The 27,860-nt window shown below is 36.6% G+C and overlaps 1 protein-coding gene across 1 annotated transcript; it reads left to right on the plus strand.

The window, feature by feature from the left end:
- The first annotated feature begins 735 nt into the window (after positions 1-735).
- On the plus strand, positions 736-27,484 carry Pi15 (peptidase inhibitor 15). Its single transcript, XM_048420562.3, has 6 exons — positions 736-917; positions 1,495-1,804; positions 17,347-17,465; positions 18,380-18,512; positions 18,627-18,742; positions 21,582-27,484. The coding sequence occupies exons 2-6, from the start codon at positions 1,532-1,534 to the stop codon at positions 21,715-21,717; spliced, it is 777 nt and encodes a 258-aa protein (XP_048276519.2). The 5' UTR covers positions 736-917; positions 1,495-1,531; the 3' UTR covers positions 21,718-27,484.
- Positions 27,485-27,860: the final 376 nt, after the last annotated feature.

A 27,860-nucleotide genomic window follows, 5' to 3' on the forward strand; every position in this document is an offset into this window, starting at 1 on the left:
CTAAACCTGAAACAGATGTTATCTTGGCTGCTGTCAATTTCTGTGAGTGCCAATTCACAGAAATTTTACAAACGGCAGGTAGAAGGCAGGTAATTTTCTGCCTGCCCTGTCTTGGAGAAAGAAAAAACCTGAGGGAAGATGGAATGAGAGGAGCATGAAAATATAAATTATAGGAATGAAACCACACGGAGACAGAGAGCACGGCCACTGGAGCATCTATTATCCTAACATCATATACTATAGCTTGGCTACTACTGACTTGCCTGGCATCCTCCTGAATAATTTTTGTGGCCACCCAGATTAACTGTGAGAGTTGATCTCTTGATTTAATATCTTCCTGCTTTCTTCAGCGTCTATGTCATTTGCTGCCACTTAAAAAAAATGTATTGCTTGTTACTCAGCCATCTGTGTTTTCAAGAACTCACGGTCCTTGAGTTCCTCCCCCTCCACTCCCCGCCACTTCTTTCCTTTTCTTTCTGGTATGGGAGCCAGGAGCTAGAGAATAGTAGGAAAGAAAAATTAACCACTCACAGAAAAGGTAGACGCTCAGAGAAAAAGGGGGGAGGGGTGTCTTATGGTTTGTGCTTTGTAAGCTGTGGGTGTGACTCAATTTCCTCACCACCCACATAAAAAAGTTGCCACCCAATCACTGTTTTTTTTTTCTCCCTCTGTCCCAAACCCCTCCCCTTGCATTTTGGCTGAGAGACCCTAGGAGAGCCTGCCCTTTCTGGACTTTGCAAACTGACATATAAAGGCTGTTAGCTGCTTCTGTAGCCAACAGCATTCAAACCTTGCAGGCTTTTGCTTCTGAGAGCTTGTAATAAGACACACTCCTTTTACACAAGTTCATGCTACAACTTAACAAAGAACCTTACATTGCTGGAGGAACAGAGTATTCATTTTGGCATTGTGCAGAGGTAAGCTATTTGGCTCAACTAGATTCTATTGCATGCATTATTGTAAAGCAACTCACATTTTTTTCCTTAGGACGATTTTGTGTGTTCTGTCATTCAGTGTATAGAATGCCTGGGACATATTATCAGCATATTCTTTTTTTTTTTGTGGCTACCTGTATTTTTCCTTGTATGTCTCAAGGGCAGCTTGCATTGCTAAAGATTCCTGACTGGAAACAGGCAAGCAGTAATAAAGCTTTCAGTTCAGGCATTTAGGTCAAAGGGGCAAAAGGTCTTCATTCATTTCAGGATAAGTGGTCACGTGTTTTTTTTTTTGTTGTTTTTTTTTTTTAAGCTTCAGAAAATTCCTTTTAGGGGCTTTGATTCACAGCACATTTCTACATAGTGTAGAAATTACCGTAGCTTTCTTTTCAAGAGACATTTATTTAGATTTTTGGGAGAATGTCAACCCAAGCTATGCTCCCAAGTGATGACATTGTAAATCCATTAAACTATGGCTCGTTTTTTCTTTCTTTCTTTCTTGTTTGCTTGCTTGTTTGCTTTTCTAAAGACCCTAACTCTGTACTTTTTTGCTTTAAAGCAAAACAAACCTGGTGAACTATTTTCCACCCCTCAAAATGATAGCAGTTTCTGCAGTCAGCCTTGCGATCCTTTTGTCCCTCTTCTGTGAAGCAAGCACCGTCGTCTTACCCAATTCCACTGACTCATCCCCGCCAACCAATAATTTCACTGATATTGAAGCAGCCCTGAGCGCGCCACTGCAGTCTGCGGGCATCCCTAAAGCAAGGCGGAAGCGCTACATCTCGCAGAATGACATGATCGCCATTCTCGATTACCATAACCAAGTTCGCGGCAAAGTCTTCCCACCAGCAGCAAACATGGAATATATGGTAAGAGGAATTCTCCTTGCTTGAATTCTAAGTGAGAAATTGTAATTTTTATGGTAGTAGGATCGAAATGGACTACAGTGCTTGTATGTCAAGAGGTACAGGGTACATACTTGACCTTGGGAAAGGTTTCAGCATACCTCCCAAGTGTTAAATTGTGTTCTTTCATGAGTTAATGTATGTGAGAGAGACATGGGAGGGGATGTACATAGACTTTTTTTCTGTGAGTTTCATAATCCTGACAAGCCACGTCTTCTGTAAGGAGAAAAAAAAGGGGGGGTATGCTGACTGCCCACATTTGCAAAGCCATCTTTCCAAGCAGATTTCATGGGGATTTTTTTCTGTGTTTTCTGAATCTAAAAGTCATATTTATCAGTTCAAACATTTCTTGAGAATCTTTCTTGAAATTGAAGGTTTCATGTGCTTGATTTATTCCTGGCGAGGTGTCTCTCCCAGTTCTTGGACAAAGCTCTCACCCACACTAGTCTATTTGTATTCTGAGAGAACACGTTGGCTCTTTTCTTTCTTCCCTGTGATTTAAGACTTAGTCCTTCAGATAAGAGGGAAGCCAGTACACTTACTTGCACACAGTTCCAAGTTGCCATGAACACATTCTTTGCTTGCTCTTAAAAATAGACTATGTTTAAATCATTTCACTTAGAGAGCAAAAATATTAAGCTGGTATTAAAAGGAACGAGTCTGGCTAAGCTTTATTTTTGCTTTTGAAGTCATGCAAAGTTATGATTTAAAGGGTTTCACTTTACGAGATCACAGTGTGGAGTTTGTTTAATGCAATGAAGGCCACCAACAGGTGTCAGCGTCTAGAACCATTTGCTTTTCTAAGTAGGTTGTTTGTACCTGACCAACTGCTAGTGTCGATGTCACAAGAAAAATAGACATAGCAAATAAATCTAGGGAATCACAGTTCATGAAAGTCGTCTAATTTAGAGTCCTAAAATGACCTTTCCTAGAATTTATTAAACTAACAAAGGTTATCATCAGTCTTGGGTATTATCATGTCATTATTAAGAGTTTGGATGCTGGAGTCTAAATGTTGAGGTTCTAGTCCTGTCCTTTTAGGTGGCATAAGCGCTTTACTTAGTGTGTTCTGCTCTCATCTTCTCTAAGAAAAGTATGCAGTGAGCATCTGCCCCAAGGGACTGTTGTAAGGACTATATGAGTTAAGGGCAGAGAAATAAAATCAGAACTCACAGATACAGAGTCATTCTGTAAACTTCAATGAGTTTCCTTGAGTTTTCTGTGAAAGGGACTCAGTGAGAACTAACTCAAGTTCCCAAAGTAGAAACAGCTGCCCACATGCCGGAGGGCTGCAGTTAGACCTAGAGGAGCAAATATGTTTCAAAAGCTATTATAGATTGTGAAAGAAGTAAACACTGAGGTCTATGTGAGCTCAGTAAGGAACAGTACCTAGCCTACAAGGTCAAGGAGTGCTTTCTGGCTATGATCTCATTGATACAAAACCTTGAATGAAGACCATGACCACTGAGCCAGGTTATACCTCATGGCTAAGTCACTCACTATGGACTCACACAAGTTCCTCAGTGGTTCTAAGACCCACTTTGCCTACCGGTCCTAACAGTGTATACAATAAGCAATTAATAAATAATGGGATAATGTAACTCACTACGCTAATAATATTGAGGTCAAAGAGGTCACCAGTAGTAGCATGGGCAGAACACAGAACTTGGTAGAATAAAAAAAATCCTCTTATCAAGAATTACATCACTCCATATGCATTTGTTTAATTGCTTCTATGTGCCAGAGCCCACGCTGTTTCCACTGATGACCTCATTTGATAACCCACGTTCACCATCTGAAGTTGGGATTGTGATCACAATTTTCCAAGTGAAATCATGTAGACCCAGAAATGTTAATGACTAAACCCAGATGGTGTGATCAAAGAATGATGCTGTCCAGACTGGCACTGGGTTGGGGATGGGGTCTCATATGTCCATTGAAGGATATCTCTGAGAATACCAGAATATGTTATCAGAAAAGCTCCAGAAGAGATTGTAAATTGTTCTTGTTCTGTTTATCATTCTCTCGTTGCTTTCTTCTCAGGTATCAGAATTTTTTACATCTGATTTATTTTGCAATAACCCAACACAGTGGATAATTATATAGTACATATTCAGAAATCTTCTTTAGCTCAATGAATGCAGAGAAAAGCCATAGCGGAAACACTATGCTCTATAAAGCAAAACAAGGACCATGTGAAAATCTGTGGTTTAAGGCCTACATATTCAGTGCTTACTTAGCATCTACCTTGTGTTGGCACTGTTCTAAGCCACTAGCACACATTCTTGAACAAAAACAACAAATCTCCTTGGCCTATGGATGGTAATAAAATAACAAACCAGATAAAAGAATCGGCAAGAGCAGGCTAGAAAGTGATGAGGTTACAACGATAAAGCTCATGTCCAGGATGAGTCACTCACTGGGATTGTTGGAGAGACTGGCCTTGGACAGGTGGAAGAGAATTCCTATTCACAGATGAGGGGAGTCACAGAGGAAAGAGCAGGGCAAAGGACTAGAGGTAGAGAAAACTGACAAGTTTAGAAATAGCCTCCCTTTCCTTATCCTATGGTTCAATCCATCAATAGAATTGCTGCGGTTGGGTGCCTTGTGGTGAAATTCAGTGGCAGGCATGTATTAATAGGTAGCTTAGAGGTTAGTGCAGGTATTCTGAATGACTCAGTGTTTAAGCTAAGTGGAAACCTGGATCTCAGTGGAAACTGACAACACTGATTTGAATTGGCATCATTTGGGAAGTTAGATCAGTTCCTAACCTGTAGCATACACCTCAGAAACTCATGGTATGTTTATTACACTACCTAACAAATATTTTCTCTCTGAGTCACCCGCTGCAGGCTCAAATAATCCCCTTCGGTATCTGCTGCAGAAATACTTGGCTTCGACTCAGAGATCCCTAACTGTGCTAGACTGCCTTGGACTTCCTTTATTCTAGAATGTGCTGAGCCATTTGTCCAGTTTCTCTCTATCGGAGGTAGACTTAACTAATCCAGTCTCCTTAACTAGTTCATCCTCCGCCCTTTTCAAGACTTTTGTATTAGAATCCCAGTTCCTTCGGGGACATTTTCATACCCACAGCTATGTGCACCTCATCCTTCCACTGAGGTGCTATGCTCTCTGTCGCTTCCGTGTCTTTATTATGTTCGTATCACAACCACGCTTGACAAACAGTCCTGTGGGCACTTATTGCCAACTCTCTCATCTTAGGGCTACTGGGTGCTAAGTTAATGATTGTTCTCTTTCATTTCTCTACTGAGCTTTGAAAGTCTTTGTGTATAGACAATGGGCCCCCATTATTTATTACATTTAGACCAAACCCCAAATGTTACATGTTTATAAACAACACCAATTTTGATACCATTATTCTTTTAGCATTTCCCCATCGTGATATTTCATCACATACTTGAAATAAAACAAGTATTTTTAAATCCTTTAAACCTCTTAAAATCAGATTCTTTAAGTAATTGTCTTAGACTGTGTACAATAAAATGAAACAAAAGAAATTTGAGCATCAAGGTTTACTTTCACAAAATGGTTATAAACCATATTTATATAGTGCCTGTGACTTAATAAAACACACCTTGTGTGTAATACTTACTTTTCCAAAACAGAACCTTTTTACATATGCAGCAGTGCAGATAGAACTAAAATGTGCCAGTGAAACCTTTGCACTCTTAGCCCCCTTTCTTCAGTTAGGTGCTTGACTAATTTCCAGGGAGCTTTTGGACACCAGCTGCTTTTCATTCTTCATAAGGGCAACTTAAACCATGACTCTAAACCAAAAACCACATTAGTTTCTTAGAATAAAAATTACCCCCCAAAGAATGAATTTGCAAAACTTATACAGAGTTCAGTTTGCAGGATGGTCTGATTCAGAGCAATTGAGTAAATTAATTTTTAAAAAAAACAACAGAAACCTCTCCATGAGAGGAACGGATCCAAAGATAGGAATCTTTGTCTTTAAAGTATAAGCAGTACAGTAAAAACAAAACAAATAGGTAGGAAAACCACCAAGCATAATGCTCTGCTGTAGGAGATTGCTGTAAGAAACATGAAACAAACACTGCGAGAAAGAGTTGGGGGTGGAACTGAAAACCTCCAGCTGGAAAATGGTGAAGACCTCTGTGCAAGAGGAGAATGTGACGCTGATGCTTTGCAAGAGGTGGGATGGCTGTGGCAGAAGGCAAAGTCATGGATGACCCAAGCCATGAGCAGGGACCAGCCAGTCAGGACGCGTAGGAGGTGCAAAGAAGGCCTGATACAAAATGACCGTGAAGGATGTGCCATTTGAGATCAAGGGCAGAAAGGCATCTTAGAAAGAAGGCTTCTTACACATGATGAAGTCACAGCATACATAAGAGGTGGTGACTGTTGAGGAGCAGTACTTGGTTTTTAGGTAAGAGGAAAGAACAGCATGGTTACTTTATACACAATGATAAGCAGAAGGACATAATTAAACTGCAGCACACATGGTCGGATTATTCAGAGAAACACAGGTTACGGACAACATGACAGCTATGCTAGAAATGGGCTGGGAAAGAAGATAGCAATGATATCTCAGGAAGCTCAAATCACTTTTGTTATCATATGACTTATGTTTGTTTGCTTCCGGCAAATCTGAGTTGCTGAGCTAAATATAAAAGGTTACTTGTGTTCTTTTCAGGAAAAGAAACATATCTATTACCAAATAGTAGTAGGTAGTAAAGTAACAGCAGGATTCAGTGAATGAATGAGGCAATTAATCCAACCTTAGTAAAGGCCAACACATTGTTGGCCTAGAATGATAATCTGTGACTTGGGAATAAAGAAAAATGTTAATTTAATTTATCTAGGCTTTATGTGAAAGAGAATGTGGATAATTCAAACCACGATTGTTTCCTTTCTTCTGTAGTTGACTAAACATTATGGTGTCAGATCTGAGGCAGAAAAATTGCTGAGTTCAAGGCTAACAAGGACTATACAGTGAGTACTAGCCTAGGCTGAAATACACACTATGATCTTTTCTCCAAAATAGTTTTGATGTCTGTCCTTGCCCTTTTTTGTCAATGAAGCAATGCTATAGCCAGACAGCACATTTCTTCTCATTTGGAAAGTATAACTCAATTGATTTTATTAGGAATACATGAACTTTTCTGTGTCTAATCTAATGCTCTTCAATGAGTGCTCTTATGGCTTCTAGAAGGCCTGTAAGAACTGCTGCCAGGAAGTAGTGGACTAAGCATGTTGATGGACAGGAAGGCACTTGCCAGCACATTCTGGGCTTGGTATCTTTGCTCTCCTGGACAAGGACTAGGGTGTCTCGTCTTCTAGTGGAGACCAGACAAGTTTTGTAGGTGCTTTCTTCCCAGATACAGTCTGCTGCAAGTTACTTGAACACCAAAGAAGATGGTCTTTCCTTGGAGTTTATGTGCTTTTATTTCTCTTTTCCACATCTGAAGGCAAAAACATTTTCTCCTTAGAGATTGTCAATACATGTTAAAAGTATGAAAATTGCATGATTCTGAATCGTATCATTAGTGAGCAGAAAGAGTACTTATGAGTAACAAACGGGCGACCTAACGGGTGGCTGTGATTTCCAGTACTCAGGGCTACAATCTAGTGCAAATGATATTTGGCCACAAACTAGAAAGTAAAAAAAATAATTTTGTGTCTTTCTTCTGAGTGCTTTATAGGATGCAGTGTCACATCTTGTCCCACAATCCACAGTTAAGAAATGCGTGCCTTTCCTGGTTAGAGTATATGACTACGAGAGGTGGTGGGGAGATCATTTAACAGTCTCTCCTTCCACTTTGGGAATTCTCCTGGAGTGGGGAGCAATGAGGCACAGACAGAAGCAGTATGTCTATCACAGAAGTGGGCAAGGCAGTGTACGACATGTCAAAGCAGGGGAACTACTGACCACTCTCAGAGTACAGAAGGAGACCTATCCCTTGTATGGACAGAAGTAGCAGAGTAGTGACAGCTTCCAAAAGTGATGTGGCTAAATATTAGACTAAAATCTATTATACCAAAAAATTAAATAAATAAGAAGAGGGGGACTGTGTGATCACTAGAGTGTTCTATAAGATATTGGGTGGTATAATTATATGACTCAGATTTAATGTTTAAAAGAATTGAGTATTACAATATTGAAGGTATTTTTAGGACACTAAAAAACTTGATTGACTGTTATAAGAGCAAGGGATTTAACATTTTCTTTGACCAATGAATCTATACCTTCTGTCGCCTGAGATTCTTCCATTTCTTTTATTTTGTTAGTTATGCTTACAACCACGAGGATGACCCCAGCTAAGACCCTAAGCAATTGTGGAGAGGGTGACTGAACTAGCCTTGCCCTGTAGTCTAATTGATGACTTGATGACTATCTTCAATACCATCATAGAACCTTCATCCAGCAACTGATGGAAGCAGATGCAGAAATCTATAGCAGAATGCTGGGATGTGCTCATAAGTCCAGTTGAAAAGAGAGAGGAGTGATAATATGAGCAAAGGGGTCAAGGCCATGATGGAGGTACCCACTAAAACAGCTTACCAGAGCTACTGGGAGCTCACCAACTCTGATGGGACAGCAGGAGAACCAGCATAGGACCAAGCAAAGCCTTGAATATGGGTGACAGTTGTATGTCTGGGGAAGACTGGGGCCATTGGCAGTAAGACCAAAATTTGTCCCTCCTTCTTATATTGGCTTTTGGGAACCCATTCTCTTTTTGGAGGTCCTAGATATAATGGGGAGGGCCTTGGTTCTGCCTCAAAGCAATGTGTAAGACTTTGTTGACTTCCTGTGGGAAGCCTTACCCTCCCTTAGGAGTGGATGTGGGGTGGAGGAGAAGGTGAAAGGAGTGGGAGGAGGGGAAGGAGTGGGTAAAAAGTAAGATCAGAGGAAGTATTAAAAGTTTTATCTGGGAAATTGCATGATTGCATTTGGAGTTTAGAAAGGTCATTCTGGCCATGGGGTAAAGAAGGAGTGGAAAAAGGCAGTGGTGGGGAAAGGATGCCTAGTCAGAGTCTGTCATGACAGGCTTGGTGAGAGATAATTGAAACCTGAAGTATGTTTGAGGCAACAGGGTAAGCTGGGGCTGTGAAACATTTGGAAATCAGGTCAGAAAGGATGATTCATATGAAGTTGCAGAGAGATATTTACAGGACAGAGCAGTCAAGGATAGTTTATGTCTTTGAGGGGGACAACTGTGTTACTCTGAGTCAGGGAACACAAAGGCAACAAATTTTAGGGGGCCAAGGAGTGACAGGGGATTGTCGTCTGGTGAGCATGGCTAAGGAAGTTGAAAAGCAGATAAAATGTGAGAAAGTACACAGAAACATTCTTCCACCAAAAAATTTGGGATGGGGATGTGCTTTGAGAGGAGGAACACAGCATTCTATGTAAGGTAGGTAGCAGAGTGTCACGGAAACTGGACTGGAGTCTGTCTATAGGAATCTACTTAAGAATGTTTACAAGAAAATGCCACCCTAATCCAAATCTGTTTTAAGAACCTAGTTGGTGCCAAGCTACTCCAGTTCTCTTGGGACAAGAATTTTTGGGAAAACAATCAAAGGACTTCTAAAAATAATTTAGAAATCTGCTAGGCTGACTATCTGGTATTGAGAATTTAATATATCTGTAAAACTGTACCACAAGAACCCAAGGACATACAGTGATTATAAACTTGAGGTATTTGATTGTCTCTGAGAACTTTTGAAGGATGATATTGGAGGAGGGACATGGGAAAATAAAAACTAATGTTTTAAGTCATTTAAGAAAAAGCTTGACACAAATGCATCCTAAACAATGGTTTAGGAGATGGCCTGTAGGTGTTCCTGTTATGTTATCCATAGTGCTCAAAGCAGATGACAAACATTTAGACCAAAATAGGCTGGATAGGCTGGATATTCCAAAATATATTGATTTTGGAATTAACTTTTCAGGAAATCTTTTAAATTCAGAGCAATCAATGCAAACAAAGATGTTATTTAAGGATGTTATTTTTTAATGTTATTCTATAAAGATGTTTAAGATATTCTTTAATATTTTCCCAATATTTCATATTTCATGATTTGCTAAAACATGAACACTTTCCCAGATCTGTCTCTTTGTATTCTTTGGAAACCATTTTTTTTAGTGGTTAGCGGGTAGCCAGACAGGGTACTCTGAGGCAGTGTATGATCTGGGATTTGCATGTGTTTGTCGGGGTAGCCTCACAACCAACAAATCCGTTTCCAATATATTGTGACATTTAATCAGAGGAAGAAATTGACCATTCATGAAAATACTTTGGCAGTCTAAACTTCACTGTCATATGACAAGTGGTGTATAACACCCCATCCCCTCACCCTGAAGAGTAGAATCATTGCTAAATAATCAACAATAACTTTCAAACTTTACAGTAAAAAGCAGATGTTTAGCAATGCTTCAAGGAGGGAAAATGCTCTTACAACTTCCAAAATATTCTCTAATGTTATCTCTTTCTGCCCAATGTTACTGTTCCTATGAGCAAGTGCCTTCTTTCTACACAGTTATATTGCTAATTTTTCAGTCACTTCAGGCCTTCTCTCTTTTCATTAAACTGCCTGGGTAGTAGAGATTAATGGTAGATAAATTCATGAAAGACATTCACATTTCAGGTGTCTCCCCAACCCTCTGGACTTACTACAGTTTTTAAATTCTCAACAATAGTAACTCATATTATTTAGTGAGCTCTAGTCCTAGATGTCATAAATATCCCTCAGTCTCTGTGTCAAATTTACTCTCATCACACTCTTGGGAGATAAGAACAGATTTCTTCATTTAGAGATGGAAATTCAGAGTTTAGAGAGAATAAATCTCTTCTTTTAACAATTGATCCAAACGCTCTATTAGACACAAACATGCTTCAAACAGCAATGCACCACAGCACACTACAGTGCCGTGCAGTATAGTAAATGCTACTTTTTGTCTATTTATCTTTCCTGCTCTTGGGCTCACTGGACAGCAAATTTCCCTACATGCACTGCCTCTGAGAATATCAGAGAGTATAAGAAATAATTTCCAACATGAAATAAAATTATTTTTGTACTCTCTATACTTGGAAAATAATATAGGTGAATTACCTTATGATAATGCTACCAATCATTAAATTCAGGCTTCAAGGAAAGGGGTTGCCATGACTTTTAGTTTTTTATCCTTATAATTTTGAGATTTTGAAATGATATTTTTTGAAATATTACATCTGAAGTCTTGTTTAATAAAGCCATCTTAGTGAATAAAGTTAATACAATAAAGTTGGTACTACATGTATACAATCCAATATCTCTAATCTAGGAACTTGTCTCAAAAGGTCTAATTATGGCTACAGATCCCTTCTCCAAAATCCCAAGAATATTATGGAAGTATTACTTTCGTGAAAACTCTAAAATGTGCTTTAAGAACAATAAAAGCTCATAGTCCAGGACTTGAAACTCAGTTGAGGTTATAGTACGTGGATCGCATCTCCACACCGTTGTCAAGAGACAATGAAGGAACTAATAGATTAAAACAAAGAGGTTTTTCCAGGGATAATTTCTACATTAACACACAATTGTAACAAGTGGGCCTGCTTGTTGGGGTTTCTGTCCTGTCCAGTTCCCACAGTCGTTAGGTCCCAAAGAAAATCATACAGAATTCTACATTAATCATAAACTGATTGGCCCATTACTTCAGGCTTCTTATTAGCTATTATAACTTATATTAACCCATTATTCTTACCTCTGTTAGCCACATGGCTCAGTACCATTTTCAGTGGGGCAGGTCACATCCTGCTTCTTCAGTGTCTGGACAAAACTGCAAGGGGAATGGGCTTCCTCCTTCCCAGAATATTCCTGTTCTCATTGCCCTGCCTCTACTTCATGTCTGGTTGTCCAGTATATGCTTTCTGCCTGGCTACTGATCAATCAGTGTTTATTTAAAACATAATTGACAGAATATAGACCATTCTCCTGCATCACTTCCCCCTCCTTTTTTTTTAAACAAAGGAAAATATCCATAGTACATTTTGGGGGGAATGTGGGCATAGTATTCCAGGCTACTTCCTGCTGGTCAGGGTCACTTATAATCTTATGGGGACCTAAAGAAAATTTTAAATTATGATCAAGTCCTGACTGGAGTATTCTGTGAGTCTTGATCATCTCAGCCAACAATCTTGAATCTGTTCTGGATGTAGAACTCTGACATCTGGGCCAACTGTTCCTACCGGAGATTTCTCAGGTGATCTCCCTTGATCAAACCTGCTTTATCTTAACTCAGAATGAATCCACAACCTCTCATTTCCTGTGAAAACAAAAGTAAAACCTCTACTCCAAAGTAACATACCTTTTGACTTCAATTTTGAAGTCAAGTGAATTTCAAAATACCTGTCTTGGATTAATTCAGCAGCATTTATAAGCAAATTTTAGCAACTGTTGTTCCTTCCTCAGTGACAGAAATGGGGTCCTGTTTCAGTGTCTGCCTTAGTATTTGTCAAAGACTTGCAAATATGAGTTGTTCAACAAAGTAAATATAATTAAATCAATTCCATACATGGAACCAGAAACTCAGAATCCAAGGGTAGAGAAGAGCAACCCACAGCCGCGTATGCCTCCATGTGACAAAGAGTCACCGGGAGGGTTGCACTGCTTGCGTTCTGACTTGAACTGCTTAAGTGCTGGTGCACTGCAAGTGGGATTTAAAAACCACTTAGAAAAGAGCAAATCAGTGGGCAGAGACTGTCTGGGCCCATGGAGCACAGGAGGCATGGAGTTTAAATCCATGTTGGGAGGCAAACGATAGGGCGCGTGGGGACTTGAAGCCAATCTGAGGCATGTAAAGAGAAAATATAAAGAATTGTGGCAAGAAAAGCTACTGCATGAGATTCTATATTGAACTGCTGGCTCCATGCACAGGCCGCCACTGAGAGAGGGCTCGTGCCAAGGCAAGCTGGCAGCAGGCAGCTGAGGGGGTGGTTCTAAAACCAAACATTGGGTGCCAGATGAAGGCGTAAGTCACAAAACAATCCCACACCCGTTTGGAATTATGATTAATAAAAAGATTATTTATTTAAAGGGAAAACTTACAGATCACTATCCTAGTCAACATCCCTCTGAATGACCAGGAAAGGAGTCTAGTAGTCGGAAGCAGAGTCTGAAGAAAGAGAGAGAGAGAGAGAGAGAGAGAGAGAGAGAGAGAGAGATTGAGAGAGAACAGTGCTACCACAGCTTTTTAAAGAGAAAGAGACCACACCCAAGTGGGCTGGTATCTTAAAGGCTATTGGACGAAGAAGTGGAAGGAGCTCCTGCAGCACACAATTCACTCCAATGATCATTTAATTCCTGATTTTAGAAAATACATGGATACTAGCAGCAGGAAATGTCTGTAACACAGAATGATCTTTACTTGGAAATGTGTTTCATTTACTAAAAGAAGCAAACTTTTACCATTCACATTTTCAGAAATAGGACTTCTTTATATGTTGTAGTATAATCTGAAATTTTTCTTGCTTGAAGTTTGAGTTAAAGACTGTTGAGAATCATTCTTTATTTACTACCACCCATGAACATGAAGAGAAAAGGAAACAATTCATATTAACATAATAGAAATAATAAAAGCTTATCATAAATGCTGGCAACATCCAAGCTCCCAGCCCCTAAACAAGTACATCTTGCTGTTGATCAAGGCATCTCCACAAATTTCCTTGTGATGGTACACAGGAGATGTTGATAGAATGATACTAAGCTCCATAGTGAGATCCTACTCAAGAAATAAAGCAATCTTCAAAAGACAGGGCCCACCATTTCCCATTGTCTTCATCTTTCCCTAGAGAGTTCTACATACAGTGTGCAGTCTTTGTATTTTTGAGGCTACAGGAGGCTATATGCTGTCTCAATTCATTTTTTTTTACTTGCCTCCTCCTTCTCTTTTAAGGTATCATCCTTGAAATGTTTAATTCACCTAACAAATAATCTGAATCCCACCTTTGAGGGCCTATCTTTACCTCTGATCTCATCTGTCTCTTCTCCAATCAATCCAAGGGTCATTGCTAGGCTCTCAGATAGTTTAACAATGATTCTTGTATGTTCATCTCAGTTTCCTTCAACGGCATTTCACAAACATTCCTTTCTAATAAAAACAAGTCTGCCAATTTTAAAACAGAAACAACTTTGTTAATGCGCATGAACTCTGTTGATGCCTTTGGCTGCCCTCCAGAGGAGTAATTTTATCATCACTTAATTTGTCTATGGCTTCTGCAAGTCAGCACCCTCTCCCCAATCTAACATAAAGGATCAGATTACCCTTGTCATTAAAAACAAACTAAAACATTTTCTGTGTACGACAAAAAACAATCCAAATATGTAAGAGATGCCCATATAAATATGGGCAATAAATATGCCCAAGAAAATAAATGTCTTAGAATATTTTATGCTGTCTTCCATGTTATTTCTATAATGGTGTCCTTGTCCATATCCAATCCATATATCTATCTTTAAAATTTTAATGGGATATTTTTATTTATAGTATGTTGTCTTTGAACACAATTGCATTATACACAATAGCTTTTCCATGGTTGATTATGCTGTTCTAAATCATTATTTTTATTTCTTCCTTAATTTTAGCTTCAACTTATTGTTTTTTAGGAAGGGATTTCTTTTAATGAATGTAAATATTTTTGAAAACACATATTTATTTAATATCCACCTCCTGAAAATTAAATGGTTAAACTCTATTTTTAAATTTAATACATTTATTTTTTGTTTCAGTGTTTTGCCCGATTTGATAATTACCCTTTCCATATATTTAAGAAATTTCATACAAGTCAAGAAATACAGACTTAATATCCTCTTACAATTTACTGAAACGTAAATGTTTCTTTAACAAATGTTAGAGGAAAAAACCAAACTTCACAGCACTGGGTTAAGAATTTACCAGACTTTTATCATTTTCAACTAAAATCACAATTGGCGACAATGTCTTCCCTATATATTTTATATTGAAAATAGAAGTCTATATGCTATTGTAAGAAGCCATAGTCTCCCAATTACTGCAAACATTAGCATAAGGTTATAAATATAGATTCCTTACCTGAAATTATTCATCTTTTCAAACTTTAAACTTTGTCATTTTGCATACTTCCAAACTTCATAATTTGAAATTAAAAAAAAATATTTCCAAACAAGTCTACAGTTATATAAAGTTACATTCCAACGATCATGGTTTCTTATTAGGTAGGAGTACTGGCTGGACACAAATACACAGTCACAGGTGCCATTGTGTACCAAGTTTTTTTATTAGTACAGTGAAGATTTCCAACAGGTCACATGGTAAGATAGCCTTTTATTTGTATTGTATTAATATTATCAATTCTTCTGACTTATATAAGACAGGAAATTTCTCCCAGCTCTCTCCCACGAAACACCATTTTTTGTCTCAATTTTATATCTCTGGGTCAAGCTCAAAGGATCTCCCTACTTGAAGAGAATCCTGCATTCTTTTCATTTTCCCCTTATCTCTCAGGGTCACAGCTCTGCCAGATACTAGACAACAGCAGTTTGAATTCTGTTTTTTTGTCTTAGGCGAAATGTTTCAGTTGCATGTGATTTACAGTCAAGATATTTGTTTAGCTCAAGCTATCTCTTAATTTACTAACAAACAGAATAACCCATTTTAAATATTTAATTCAAAGCTTATCTACCCTATTCATGATAAACTCAATGTTGACTTGATAGCCCCAAGTTAAGAGGATGAAAATCACCTGGGGGATTGATAGTATGCAAGCACGGAGACTAACCTTAGCAAATTTCCTAGAACCCACATACAAAGGTCAGGTGCATTTACATGGGCTTGAAATTTCAGAGCTCTGAAGGTGGGCACAAGTGGATCTCTGAAACTTGCTAGCCATTCACTCTTGCTAAATGGATCAGCTCAAGCTCTTTGTGTAAACAAACAAACAAATCAAAAGGTAGAGAGTGACTAAGGAAGACAACGGGAGTCAACCATTTTCCTCTACATGAGCATGTCCACTCTCTACATAATCATGAAAATACATGCACAGCACATACAGATATACCAGCACTGTACTACACTACACCACACACGTGCAATGGATCAGCTCAAGCTCTTTGTGTAAACAAACAAACAAATCAAAAGGTAGAGAGTGACTAAGGAAGACAACGGGAGTCAACCATTTTCCTCTACATGAGCATGTCCACTCTCTACATAATCATGAAAATACATGCACAGCACATACAGATATACCAGCACTGTACTACACTACACCACACACGTGCGCGTGTGCACACACACACACACACACACACAATGAAGGAAAGATATTTGTTGAATATTTTGACCTGTTTTGTGTAGAGTGCGTGTTCTCAGCAGTGCTGACCAATCACTGGTCAGTATCATATAGCTCATTTTGGCACTGACTCTGGGACTACTCATGTATATCCAAATCATGAGACTGTGGATCTGAAGGTGGCGTCACCTCCAGTGTTCTAGTTTTGTGACTGAGTTAACTGGCAGACAGATGATGATGACAGTCCCCAGTCACTGATGACCTCAGTAGTATAAACACAAGATCACTGTGTTTCATATCAGTGCTATTTGTACCATGCTGATATTCATATATTTGACTCATATAGTTGATTGTAATAAAGTATTTTTAAAACTGAAGAACAGTACATATTAATATATGATATGTACATGTATTTTCACAAATAACTGTGATTAACATTTCAAGAAATGCAGTTGATTGATGATATCACCTTTTAGTGAATTAATTGTGTAGCTTTATATTTCAATAAACTACATTCAATATTTCAGAAATCCTTATTTTACTAATTTTTGTTAAAAAATAAATGTTTGATAAATCCATGAAAGCTGAAAAACATATGTTTTTAATGTTCATTTAAGTACTAGGATGAAATAGTTTTACATTAAATTTGTTAGTTTAATGCTCTATACCAATTAATGGAAGATGTCTTTTGTGTAGAAGAAGTACTGATATTTATGTCTTCGTACTTTAATAGAAAGTTGATTGACTAACTTTACAGAGGTAATTTATTGTTGACACCACTACAATGCTGGCTTGCTTGACCTCTCTATGCAGTTATTGAGATGGGAATGCCAATCTGCATAGTGACTAATATGAACATATATAAAATCAAAGAGTCATGCAAATTTTGGCATGCATTTTCAAATAACAATAACCTACTATATGTAAATATATATATTAGTATCTCTCCACTAATTTCCTTTTTATAAAACTAAAATTTTTCTTAATTTGATTAAAATATAAAGCACTTTATCTACATAGCACCCTCTGTAGAACTTTGAAGTTATTTTATTATAGTTATGTTTAGTTCATAATTAATACTTGGTTTTAGCTACAATAATCACAGGACCCTGAACTGAAAGAACTCCCGGAAATAGGAGCATTGTTTCTTTTCTTTCTTTTTGCTTATTAAAACAAATTCAGCAAAACTGAAGGATTATTTAACTTCCACAGGTCTGGGATGAAAATCTTGCAAAATCTGCTGAGGCCTGGGCAGCCACTTGCATTTGGGACCATGGACCTTCTTATTTGTTGAGATTTTTGGGTCAAAATCTATCTGTCCGAACTGGAAGGTAGGAAACAATTATTCACATGATTATTCCTCATTATTTATGGACCCTACAGATGATAAATGTAACAATTTTAAGTAGTATTAGCAATTTTCAACTGACTTCTGTGAGTCAGGAAATGATGTTTGGGTTATGAATAACTTGATTTTAAAAAGCTATACAAGTAGTTCATAAGGTCTAATAAGATAATCTTTCTCTCTTACTTTCGAATATGCTACCTCTATCTGTATTTGTCATTGATTCTGATGAATTCTAGAAAGGATTGTGCATGCTGTATTTTGTCCCACGACCCCATACACACAAAAAACTCCATGATTTTGCAGAAGTCATCTATGTGTGGTTGTTTATATTCCCATTGTTGTGTATAGTTGCATATAAACAATTAAATTAATAAATAGGCACATTGGTAAGAGAAAAATTTACATTTACATGAGTGTGCACACAGACGTGTGTATGTGAAAGTATGAGAAAATTCTTGCTGACAGAATGTTTCCTTCTACTGTAGAATATCATGACCAACATTCTATAATGCCATTCTTATGAACACTTTCATGAGAGCTAAAGTATTTTAACTATTTCCATGTGTCTAATAAATCTAAACTATTAATAAAATTCTAGTAGAGTAAATTTTTTGCATACTTTAAATAAGACTTTGATGCTTCCTGAATAATTTGTGTTCTTCTGGTTTTGGAATGGCCTAGCGTGCACTTGGATGAATGAAGGTTCATTGGGCATTTTCATGCTCTTCTCTTTTCAGAGAAATGAAGAGCTCTAGCAAAGAGTGGATAGTAATTTTCAGGAGTGGACATGAGCTAGCTATAATGAACAATATTAGAACACTTTTATGGTGTAAGACAAGATCACTAAATATCTTCCTGCTTACTGAGTTCTTTTTTGCTCTTTCTCTTGACATCTAGATATCGCTCTATTCTCCAGCTGGTCAAGCCATGGTATGACGAAGTAAAAGATTATGCCTTTCCTTACCCCCAGGATTGCAACCCTCGGTGTCCTATGCGATGCTTTGGTCCCATGTGCACTCATTATACACAGGTCATTTCTACTTCTGTGTTTGCTTTTTATTCCTATCTTAAAAAAATGATTTTCTCGTTTTGATGAGTGTTGAATTTTTAAGCAATTTTGGAAGATATTGATTTATTTTTGCAGATGGTATGGGCTACTTCTAATCGAATAGGATGTGCGATTCATACTTGTCAAAACATGAATGTGTGGGGATCTGTGTGGCGACGTGCAGTGTACTTGGTCTGCAATTATGCTCCAAAGTAAGTACCTAGTTGAGTTCCACTTCCTGTAGCCTAAATGTTAGAGGTCAGCAGCCAGATGGGCATCATTTTTTTATAGAAGTAAATATATTCTGCAGTACTTCTTCACCTTCACCTACGCTTCATCTCCAACCTCATGATCATCCCCACAAATCTGAGAAATGAGAGGGTAAAAGGTTTCTTTTCACAGGGACAAGGGTTATGAGTTAAAATTGTAAGGTTTACGCATTAAGACTCCTGAACTCACTAAGTTCTTCTTGCCATCACTGCTCTGCCACATTAAGTGTAAGACTGTGTTTCATAATCATTGACACCTGTATCAAAGGTATCAGAAAGCATCCTCTAGAGATGTTATCAGACAATATTCTGAATTACCAGTACCAGAATGTTGGCTTACCTATTTCTGTAGGAAAGAAACATATTGGAAAAGATTTTTTCTTACTTCTCTCATTTTTTAGAATAAAATTTATTTGGTATCATCATTCTATAGCCTACATATATAAAATACTAATTTGCCAAAGATTACAAAATCTAGTTATATGTTTGAATATTCCTTATAAAGATCGATAAACATTTACTAACACTAAATAAAATGCCTTCTTGATAGCTGTAACTCTGAGGATGAGAAATTGTTCCCATATTTATACAGAGTTCTCTTCCCATTTGGAATAAGTGTCAAATGTGGAAGGGATTTTTGATACTTGTGGTGCCTTCCAAAGTGAGTCTTAGACAAAGATTTTCTCCAGCTTTTCCAACACATGGAGGAAGGGGAACAGCATGTCATAAATAACCACAAGACTCGTTGATATGGTGGTGGGCTTGGGCTAATCCTGCTTTTAAAAAAAGAAAATTTATGATTTTTCTTCAGAATTATTGCAATGAGGAGTCTGAAAAATACTTTCAAAAGAAATTTAAACCTTGCATTTGTTTGCTATTTTAATTATATATCCTCCTATTACGCATTTATCCTCCCTCCCTGTGAGAAACTGGCTAAGTTTTAAATAGATCATCAAAGAGAGATTTTAAAAATCTATTTAGCTCCTCTATTTCAGCCAAATAATAAAATTTCCTAATAGTATCTATTGATTTTTAGGCCCCAAATATAAGGCATTGCACTAACATTAATATATTATAGCACTAACGTTAATGTATGACAGTCTTTAAAAGACATGAATGTATTATGCAATTAATGTATTATAGTTTTAATAAAAAACTAATATTTTATGGTCTTAATAAAAATCATAGGTGATTAAGACTTAAAATCTTGACTGGGAGTTTAATATTATTTTTTCAGTTGAAGTTTTCTGTAGGCTAAGCCTTTCAGTGAAAAAATGAGAAAGAAAGAAAATAAATAGAAGAGAGATAATATGTAAATAAGTGGATTTGAACAAAAAAATGAAAAAATGGATGATGTATGAATTGACTGACTTACTGTTGAACATTATTATCCTCTATTCAATAATAAGTATGTTTTTTTAGAAATTTGTGACATATGATATATTACACATAATAAGCTTTCAGTTCTGGGTTTTGTTTTCAAAACACATTCTTGAGAGTTTAAATATTTAAAAAAATAAGAAATATTTAAAAAATAAGTAGAAATGTAAAATTATATAACAGGCTCATTCCACATACTGTTCTCATATACCTTTGAATAAATAGATAGTGAGAGAAAAGATTTTTATTACAGGGTCAGAAGATTCAAGAGAAGATGAGAACATATAAGTCACATGATAGGAGGAGAGGCTTGGAGTGCTTCAAGATAGGCCTGTGATGTCATCAAAATGACATCGAGAGAGAAATCCTATCCTCCAGGCAGACAGTAGACTCCATTAAGTGAAAGCGGGGAATCCTAAACTTCCATTTCAGTTTGTGATATGAACAGTTAATTATTGAATTTTTAACATGCATACTTTCATATGTTGAAATTGGTCAAAATTCGCAGCTGAGTAGTACTAATTTTACATCCTGCATGTGTGCTTCAAAGTCACCTCCAGGTCTTGTTTAGGTTAAATGCACACTAAGATCTGTTGTGCTCAACCCTGGTTTTAGCATCGATAGCCAAACTTCTTCTTCATTTAATTTCCTTTATTTTGCTGTCTCTGTTAGTAGTCTGATACTGAAAATAAGTCATTGTCATCCTTTACTACAATGTAAAGAACAAAAGCCCAGCAGCAATAGTCTTGCTCAGATATTCTGCACAGAGAATTAGCTTCATTGTTGTAATCACTGTGTTATTGTAGCGAGAAGGACCAATCAAGTAGTTGTAGGTACTCAAACCATGAATGATCACAGAGCAGCAACTAAAAACTGACAGGTTTGGTTTCCTATGCGGAAAAAGTTTTGAGAATCACTTTTGTGCCTATGAGCCAATTGAATAGTTGACTCCTGGTTTTATAAAGATTAGAATTTTAAATTTTTCTAACTTTAAAAATAAATCTTATGAGCATTGTGACCATTTTTTTATTATTCTCTCATATATTAAATGGAACTGGGACCTGGCCTTGTGCCCTAGAATGCTGCTAGAGTAGAAGACAAATGTAGTGGATGGATGGAGCCTGGTGTTCATGACTTATACTATCACCAGAAATTGTAAATAGGACGTTATTACTTACCTATCAGTTAAGATTCTCTTCATCTATTCAGATAGAAAGCATTTTAAAAGCAAGAAATATGGAATAATGTGTTTTGAAATTTTTTTAAAAAAATGAATGTAATTTTCAGGACCTTATAAAATATGCTCCTCACATGTCAGGAGTGTGTGGACATGTACGGAGAAGTCTTCTGACTTTGGGGTGAGTGAGCAGCACTAATGCCGTCTTTTCCTTTTTCTTCTAAGGGGTAACTGGATTGGAGAAGCACCATACAAAGTAGGAGTGCCGTGTTCATCGTGTCCTCCGAGTTACGGGGGAGCCTGTACCGACAATCTGTGCTTTCCAGGAGTGACATCAAACTACTTGTACTGGTTTAAATAAGCTTGTATTTTTATTCCTCTGGGAGATACATTGGCTTTTGAACTCATAAGTATATATATATATATATATATATATATATATATATATATATGTTGAAGTTTGACTTTATTATACATATTTTATCATACCCCTATTTTCATTTTAGTGGTCAGTTGTCTAGTGTTTGTCTAGGGTGTTAAGTTTTGGATACAAGCAAAACATCAATTTCTATTTCGCTGACCTTAAATTTAAATTAAATGACTGTATATGTAGTGATGGCATAGTCATTGCCTTCAATTCCATAACCTGTATTCAGGGAAATTATGTTACTATGTCCCTAAGGAATGAAATGTATGCTCAAGCTGTAATATTTGTGTATTCTTATGTATACATATGTATGTATATACATGCACATATGATGTGTGATGTGACACATAGACAGTAATATGATGCGATCGCTAACAAGGGAAAATGAAAAATGTATTTGGGCTTATGGACCATTTCTATCACACCCATGAAAGGACTGTTTGCAAATCAGTGGTATTTGAAGATTATTTAATTAAGTAATTATAGAATTTGTTCTGGAGATACTTAATTTTATTTGGGTCTCTAAAGTGTATGCTAAATTTATGGACATTTCCATAACACTCAGTTTGATCAGTTTTATTTTTTTTGAATTTTTTGAATGAGTTAATCTTTTGATTATTCATCTAACAATTACCTTGACTAATTCACTTTGCTGATTATGTTCTGATAATGCAAAAATAATTATATGTGATTCCTGCCTTGGAGAAGCTATCAGAGATGTCCACAAAATAGCATAGCCTAGTAATTTTGCTATGAATTATTTTTAAATAATCATATTTCATGTATTTTGAGGAACAAACATATTAACCACTTAAGGGTGGAATGGATGATAAAGGCTGCTGTCTCACGTATGAAGTGTCTGTTTCCCAGGAAACTCCAATATTTAAGTGAGATATGGAAGGTGTCTTAGTTATAGTGCTGTGAATAGACACCATGACCAAAGAAGCTTATAAAAAGAAAGTATTTAACTAGGGGCTTGCTTACAGTTTCAGGGGATTAGTCCATGGTCATCCTGATGGGAAGATGAAGATAGGCAGGAAGGAGGTGCGGTACTGGAGCAGTAGGTGAGCGTTTATACCCTGACCTGCAGGCAGGAGGCAAGAATAGTAAGACTGCGCCAGGCCAGGGTTTTTAAACATCAAAGTCAACCCATAATGACAAATTTACACCCTCTCCAATATGGCTATCCCTCCTCATTCTTGCTAAAAGTCTGAGTAAGATCCTATACCCAAATATATAAACCTGTGGGAGTCATTATTCAAACCACCAAACTATATAAGAATCAACAACTGCTCAAGGATTTCTGGAGCAGAATAGGCTAGACTGAAAACATGATTCTCAGAATACTGATGAAGTCCAAGAGAATAAGAGGCATGAGTAATCATGGGATTAGCATGCTGGTACACAAAGACCAGCCAGAAGCTCCAGAAGAGTTGAATACATCTTGGGACCCACGAACAAAGGATAAAGGATTTTAGAAAGATGCGTAGAGTTGAGGGCACATTCATCTCCTTGGTTTCCCTGCCATTAGTTGGAGAAGGTCACCTACCTACTACCCTGAGCTTTTGAATATTATATCCAAGATCCTCCATAAATACCACATGCAGTCAATTTTGTTACTATAGCCTTTGGTGGATGTTTTTCACAGAACTAATTATGGGACTTCATTTTTATAGAGAAGTGATTTTCAGTTCCTCATTAACTTTGTTTATGAAAATCAAGTGAATAATCACAAAATCTTCCCTCGTGAGATTAGGAAAAAATGGCTTAATTTACAAAGTCCTTTTCAGAGAGGATAATACAATATCTGGGACAAGACGTGGAACAAATTATATTTCAAATGTGTGTGTGCACACACATGTGCACGCATGTGAACATGAGTACAGACTCACAGAGCAAGTAAACATGATAATTTCAGAGGACAAACAACAGAAGAAAGCTACTTATTTAACATACACAACTACGGTTTCTTAGGTGCATGCATTGAAAGATGGCAGATCGTTAATTAGATCCTTTCAACGGGAGCAGAATCCATCTGGATACTGGGCCTACTTGATGTCAAACAAATGGTCTAATTACTTTTAAACACTGACAATTGGAACCAAATGTTTTACTATTAAGTGACCCTGCCTTGTGGAAACATATATGGTCCTAATTTAAAGAACCATTTCAGGAATACAATAGAAGATAAAAGTATTATCCAATATAGACTTCGTTCAATTTTTTTTCTATTTCTTTCACTTTATTTCCCCTGAGACAGTCTCACACAGCCCAGGTTGACCTTAAACTCACTATGTAGTCAAGAATGACTGACTCTTGAGCCTCTTGTCTCTAACTTTCAAATTTACACGTGTGTGCCATCTGGCCATCCAATGGAATTTCATTTTGATGGTAACTGCTTGCCACACCTAAGAGTGTTTTCATCCTTAATGTTACTGAAGGAAAAACTGTATGAACAGAAATTTACAACTCTCATTTCCAGATTTCTTTCTCTTTTGCATGAGTAATTGGATTTCTCAAATTGAAGGAAGAATAATGATATTTAATATGTAGCTCACAGGTTTGCTCATGAAGGTTAACTCACCATATTAGCAGAAGTTTATGAATATTAAAATGATCAGTACCAGAGCTTCTCCTTGGCATGATCTCCATGTAATTCATTGCATTTATCATAGCGTGTTATCCAGTGTCTGGAGTGTAATAAATGTTTAGTTCAGAGGAGTTTTCAGAATTAGTTTAAAAGTCTAAACTTGTAAAAGTTGAAACTAATTCTGCCTTTCCTTGCTTTTAAAGACTAAAAATCTCTAAAGCATGAAGGTTTGCATGTAAAATGTAAAAGCTTTCAAATGAACCATCCATGGGATGACATTGAAACTAGGGTCTGCAGGATTACAAAACAACTGTTAAAACTTAACAACTAAGTTGAAAATACAACGGGTATGTTTGCTATTCTGTCTGTAATTTTTAATGTTGGTATATAAAATAGCTACGTGAAAATATTTTTCCTGGTCTAATGCAAATGATAGTTTTTCTTGTATCATTGTGATACAATGAGATACAATGTCTTACATTTTCACAGGGGTGCTAGGTTAATGGATTTGCACTGTAATTCTCAGAGGTAAAACAGGTCTGGTTATAAATTTAAAGCAGGCAGCATTAAATAGTCAGTATTAAAATTTTTATTTTGAAATCTTTCATTAAAAAGTAATATGACTAACTTCATTAATGTCCCCCAATGCTATTTATTTTGTAGAAAAGTAACATTTTGGCTTTCACGTGGGAAAAACAACTAAAATGAAGTCCATGATTTTCACTACAAAATTGATGCACTACTTTATAGGAATGTTTGTGAACTGAGTAGGTGTGGTCTTAACATTCTTTTAATGATAGAGAAGCTTGCTTTAATAACATAGAGGCCGAGGTTATTAGTACTATTATTTTTGCTTTTGGCATCATCATGGCTGTGGCCCTTCACAACTTTTCTAGAAATTGTATCTGGCTCTACTGTCACCTGCACTTGAGATATTCACAAAAATGTCACTTCTAATTTCTATGCAACACTAGCACAGAGCAGAGCAAAAGAAGGGGTGAGTCCAACCAATAAAGCCTATTCTGAAAATTTTAATTGAAACAAAGTATTTCCCATATTTTTGTATTAAGCAAATCCATAGAGTCTACCCTAGTAAACCCAGTGCATCTTTATACCACTTTAAGTGTATATACCTTGCTTGGTAAATAATAGACACTTTAAGTGTCTATACCTTGCTTGGTAAATAATGCAAAAATAAATCGATGACCTGAATATTTTCCAGAGGGAAAAGCAATGCAGAAACTGTTGCTGTCTTTCCCCTTAGGTTTCACGGCATCATAGGATGCAAATCCTAACATAGATGGAAGGTTTTATCTACTGAAGTATTTAGGGGGGATAAAGTTATATTTCTAGTAATAACTAAAACTGTCTTTGTTTTTATGAAAGTTTTATATTGCTATATGTATGGGTGAAGACGCCTTTTTAAAATTGTGTCATGGCTCAACGTAGAATTATAAAATGATTAAAATTGAGGATGTTTAACAAGTCACTGGTTAATGGTGCTGAAAATTACAATCACCATATGATTACAATTTTGAAATTTCTTTGAAACTACAGTTGTTATTGTTAGGTGTAAATTACCAGTATTTATCTATTCTGGTGCTAACTATATGGTGCTAAATGAATTGCTAGTGTCAACCATTTTAAAACTACTACTTATGCTTACTCAATTCTTGATTCAGAAGTAACAGCAAAAATTCTATCTTCACCAAAGTATGACAGTTGATCTGTTGTCTCTTTATTTAACTATACAATGTTATTACATGTAAATATATTTCTTTAGAAGTTATTTTTTTCTTCGAGTGGGTATTCTGTGTGTGTGTGTGTGTGTGTGTGTGTGTGTGTGTGTGTGTGTGACTTGAAAGTTAAAATTACCCCTGTGTTAACCATGCTTCAGGCCCTGGCGCCCTCTGGTGTTTCTAAAAGCAATTTGTAGTGACTCATAAACCTTTGGTTAAAAGCCATTTGAGCTTAGTGAAAATTTACCTTGCACTGCCTTGGAGTTTTTCTCCCTGGATCTTCCAACATTAGAACCACACAGCAAGCTCAACTCTACTGACACACCTTCCTCAGAAGTGGAGAGTCTGGTACGGCCTTCACTTTTCCTTTTTTACATGATTGTATACTCTAAGGTGCTCAGTTTTAGTTTAGTTTGTTTTTAGAAAACAATTTATTACTGTGTCTCATTTTAGAAGTGGTTGTTTTATTTAGTTTAGGGTATAACATAAAAGGGGAGAACTAAAATAATAACTAGTTACATGTGTAACAGAGTGGTCCACTTCCATTCTGATCTAAGATTTGATCTGTTATACTTTGTACTTTTGAAGTAATAACATTCTATTATCCTAGTAGAGATGAAAATTATGTTGTTCATGTTTTTGGCACATATCATACGTTATCTTAAAGTATCAAATAAATTCACAGGAGATAATTTTCAAATTTGTTAAAGCAAGGGGACTTCTTCAATGATCTAAATCACACACAAAGCTCCAAAATACAGGAAATATAATATGGACACAGTCTGTCCAGATCTAGTGCCCAGAAACTTTCTTCTCTGCCCTAGCATTCCATTAAGCAAAGTACACTCAGTTAAGTTAGTCAGCTAATTTCTTCTAAAACAGTCAACAAATAAAAGACCAAAAATTGAAAGCCTAAAGTATTTCTAAAGTTCTCTTAGATAATTACTTTGACTCTGAATGTTCTGGCAACCTATTACCTCTGAAGGGAATCAAACATTTGACTAACTTTGTTCCTAGATAATTATTACAGCATCTGTGGTTTGTCAATATTTAAGGTGGATTTTGGTAACATAATATATATTAAAGTTGGTGCATTTTTGAAGAGTATGTTTTTAAAATATGTTAATCTTTTAAGTATTCATATAATCCTAAAATTCAATCTATCACTTCAGAAATTTTAGGCACAAATTTGGATGGGCACAATTCATTATTTGGTGCTGTGTTGGTAAGAAGTTGACCCTTTATGTTGTGAAATATTGTTATGAATGGATATATATTTAACCTCTGTCCCTAGGGAACATAACAAATGTAACTTTTTAAAAGCCCTATTGTCTTATGTTTTCCAATAAAATATTGTTATTCTTTATTGTTATTTTGAAGTCTGTCTGATTGTTTTTGTTCTAATAGTATTAGAACCAGATAATTTTGAGCAGGAATTATCCCTTTTCTAGACAATGAATGTAACTTTAACACATCGCTGAAATACATTAACTCTTTCCATAATTTCCTTTTCTTTTTACCCCGTTCACCTTTTCCACTTTCTTTTCCCCATAAACTCCAGAAAAATAAAATAAACATAGGAAAAACTTTTCTAGAACAATGTATCAAGATTTTCTCTGTGTGGAAAATTATAGGAGATGGCTGCGGTATCTTTTTACCTACTTTTACAGAAGTTCCAAAGCATGAAGCCGAATATCCTGGGGATAGGAACCTTCTAGGTAGTCTGTGGTTTGTGTTTACCATGATGT

Source organism: Myodes glareolus, chromosome 16, assembly GCF_982192425.1.
Source record: "Myodes glareolus chromosome 16, mMyoGla1.1, whole genome shotgun sequence".
Classification (NCBI taxonomy): Eukaryota; Metazoa; Chordata; class Mammalia; order Rodentia; family Cricetidae; genus Myodes; species Myodes glareolus.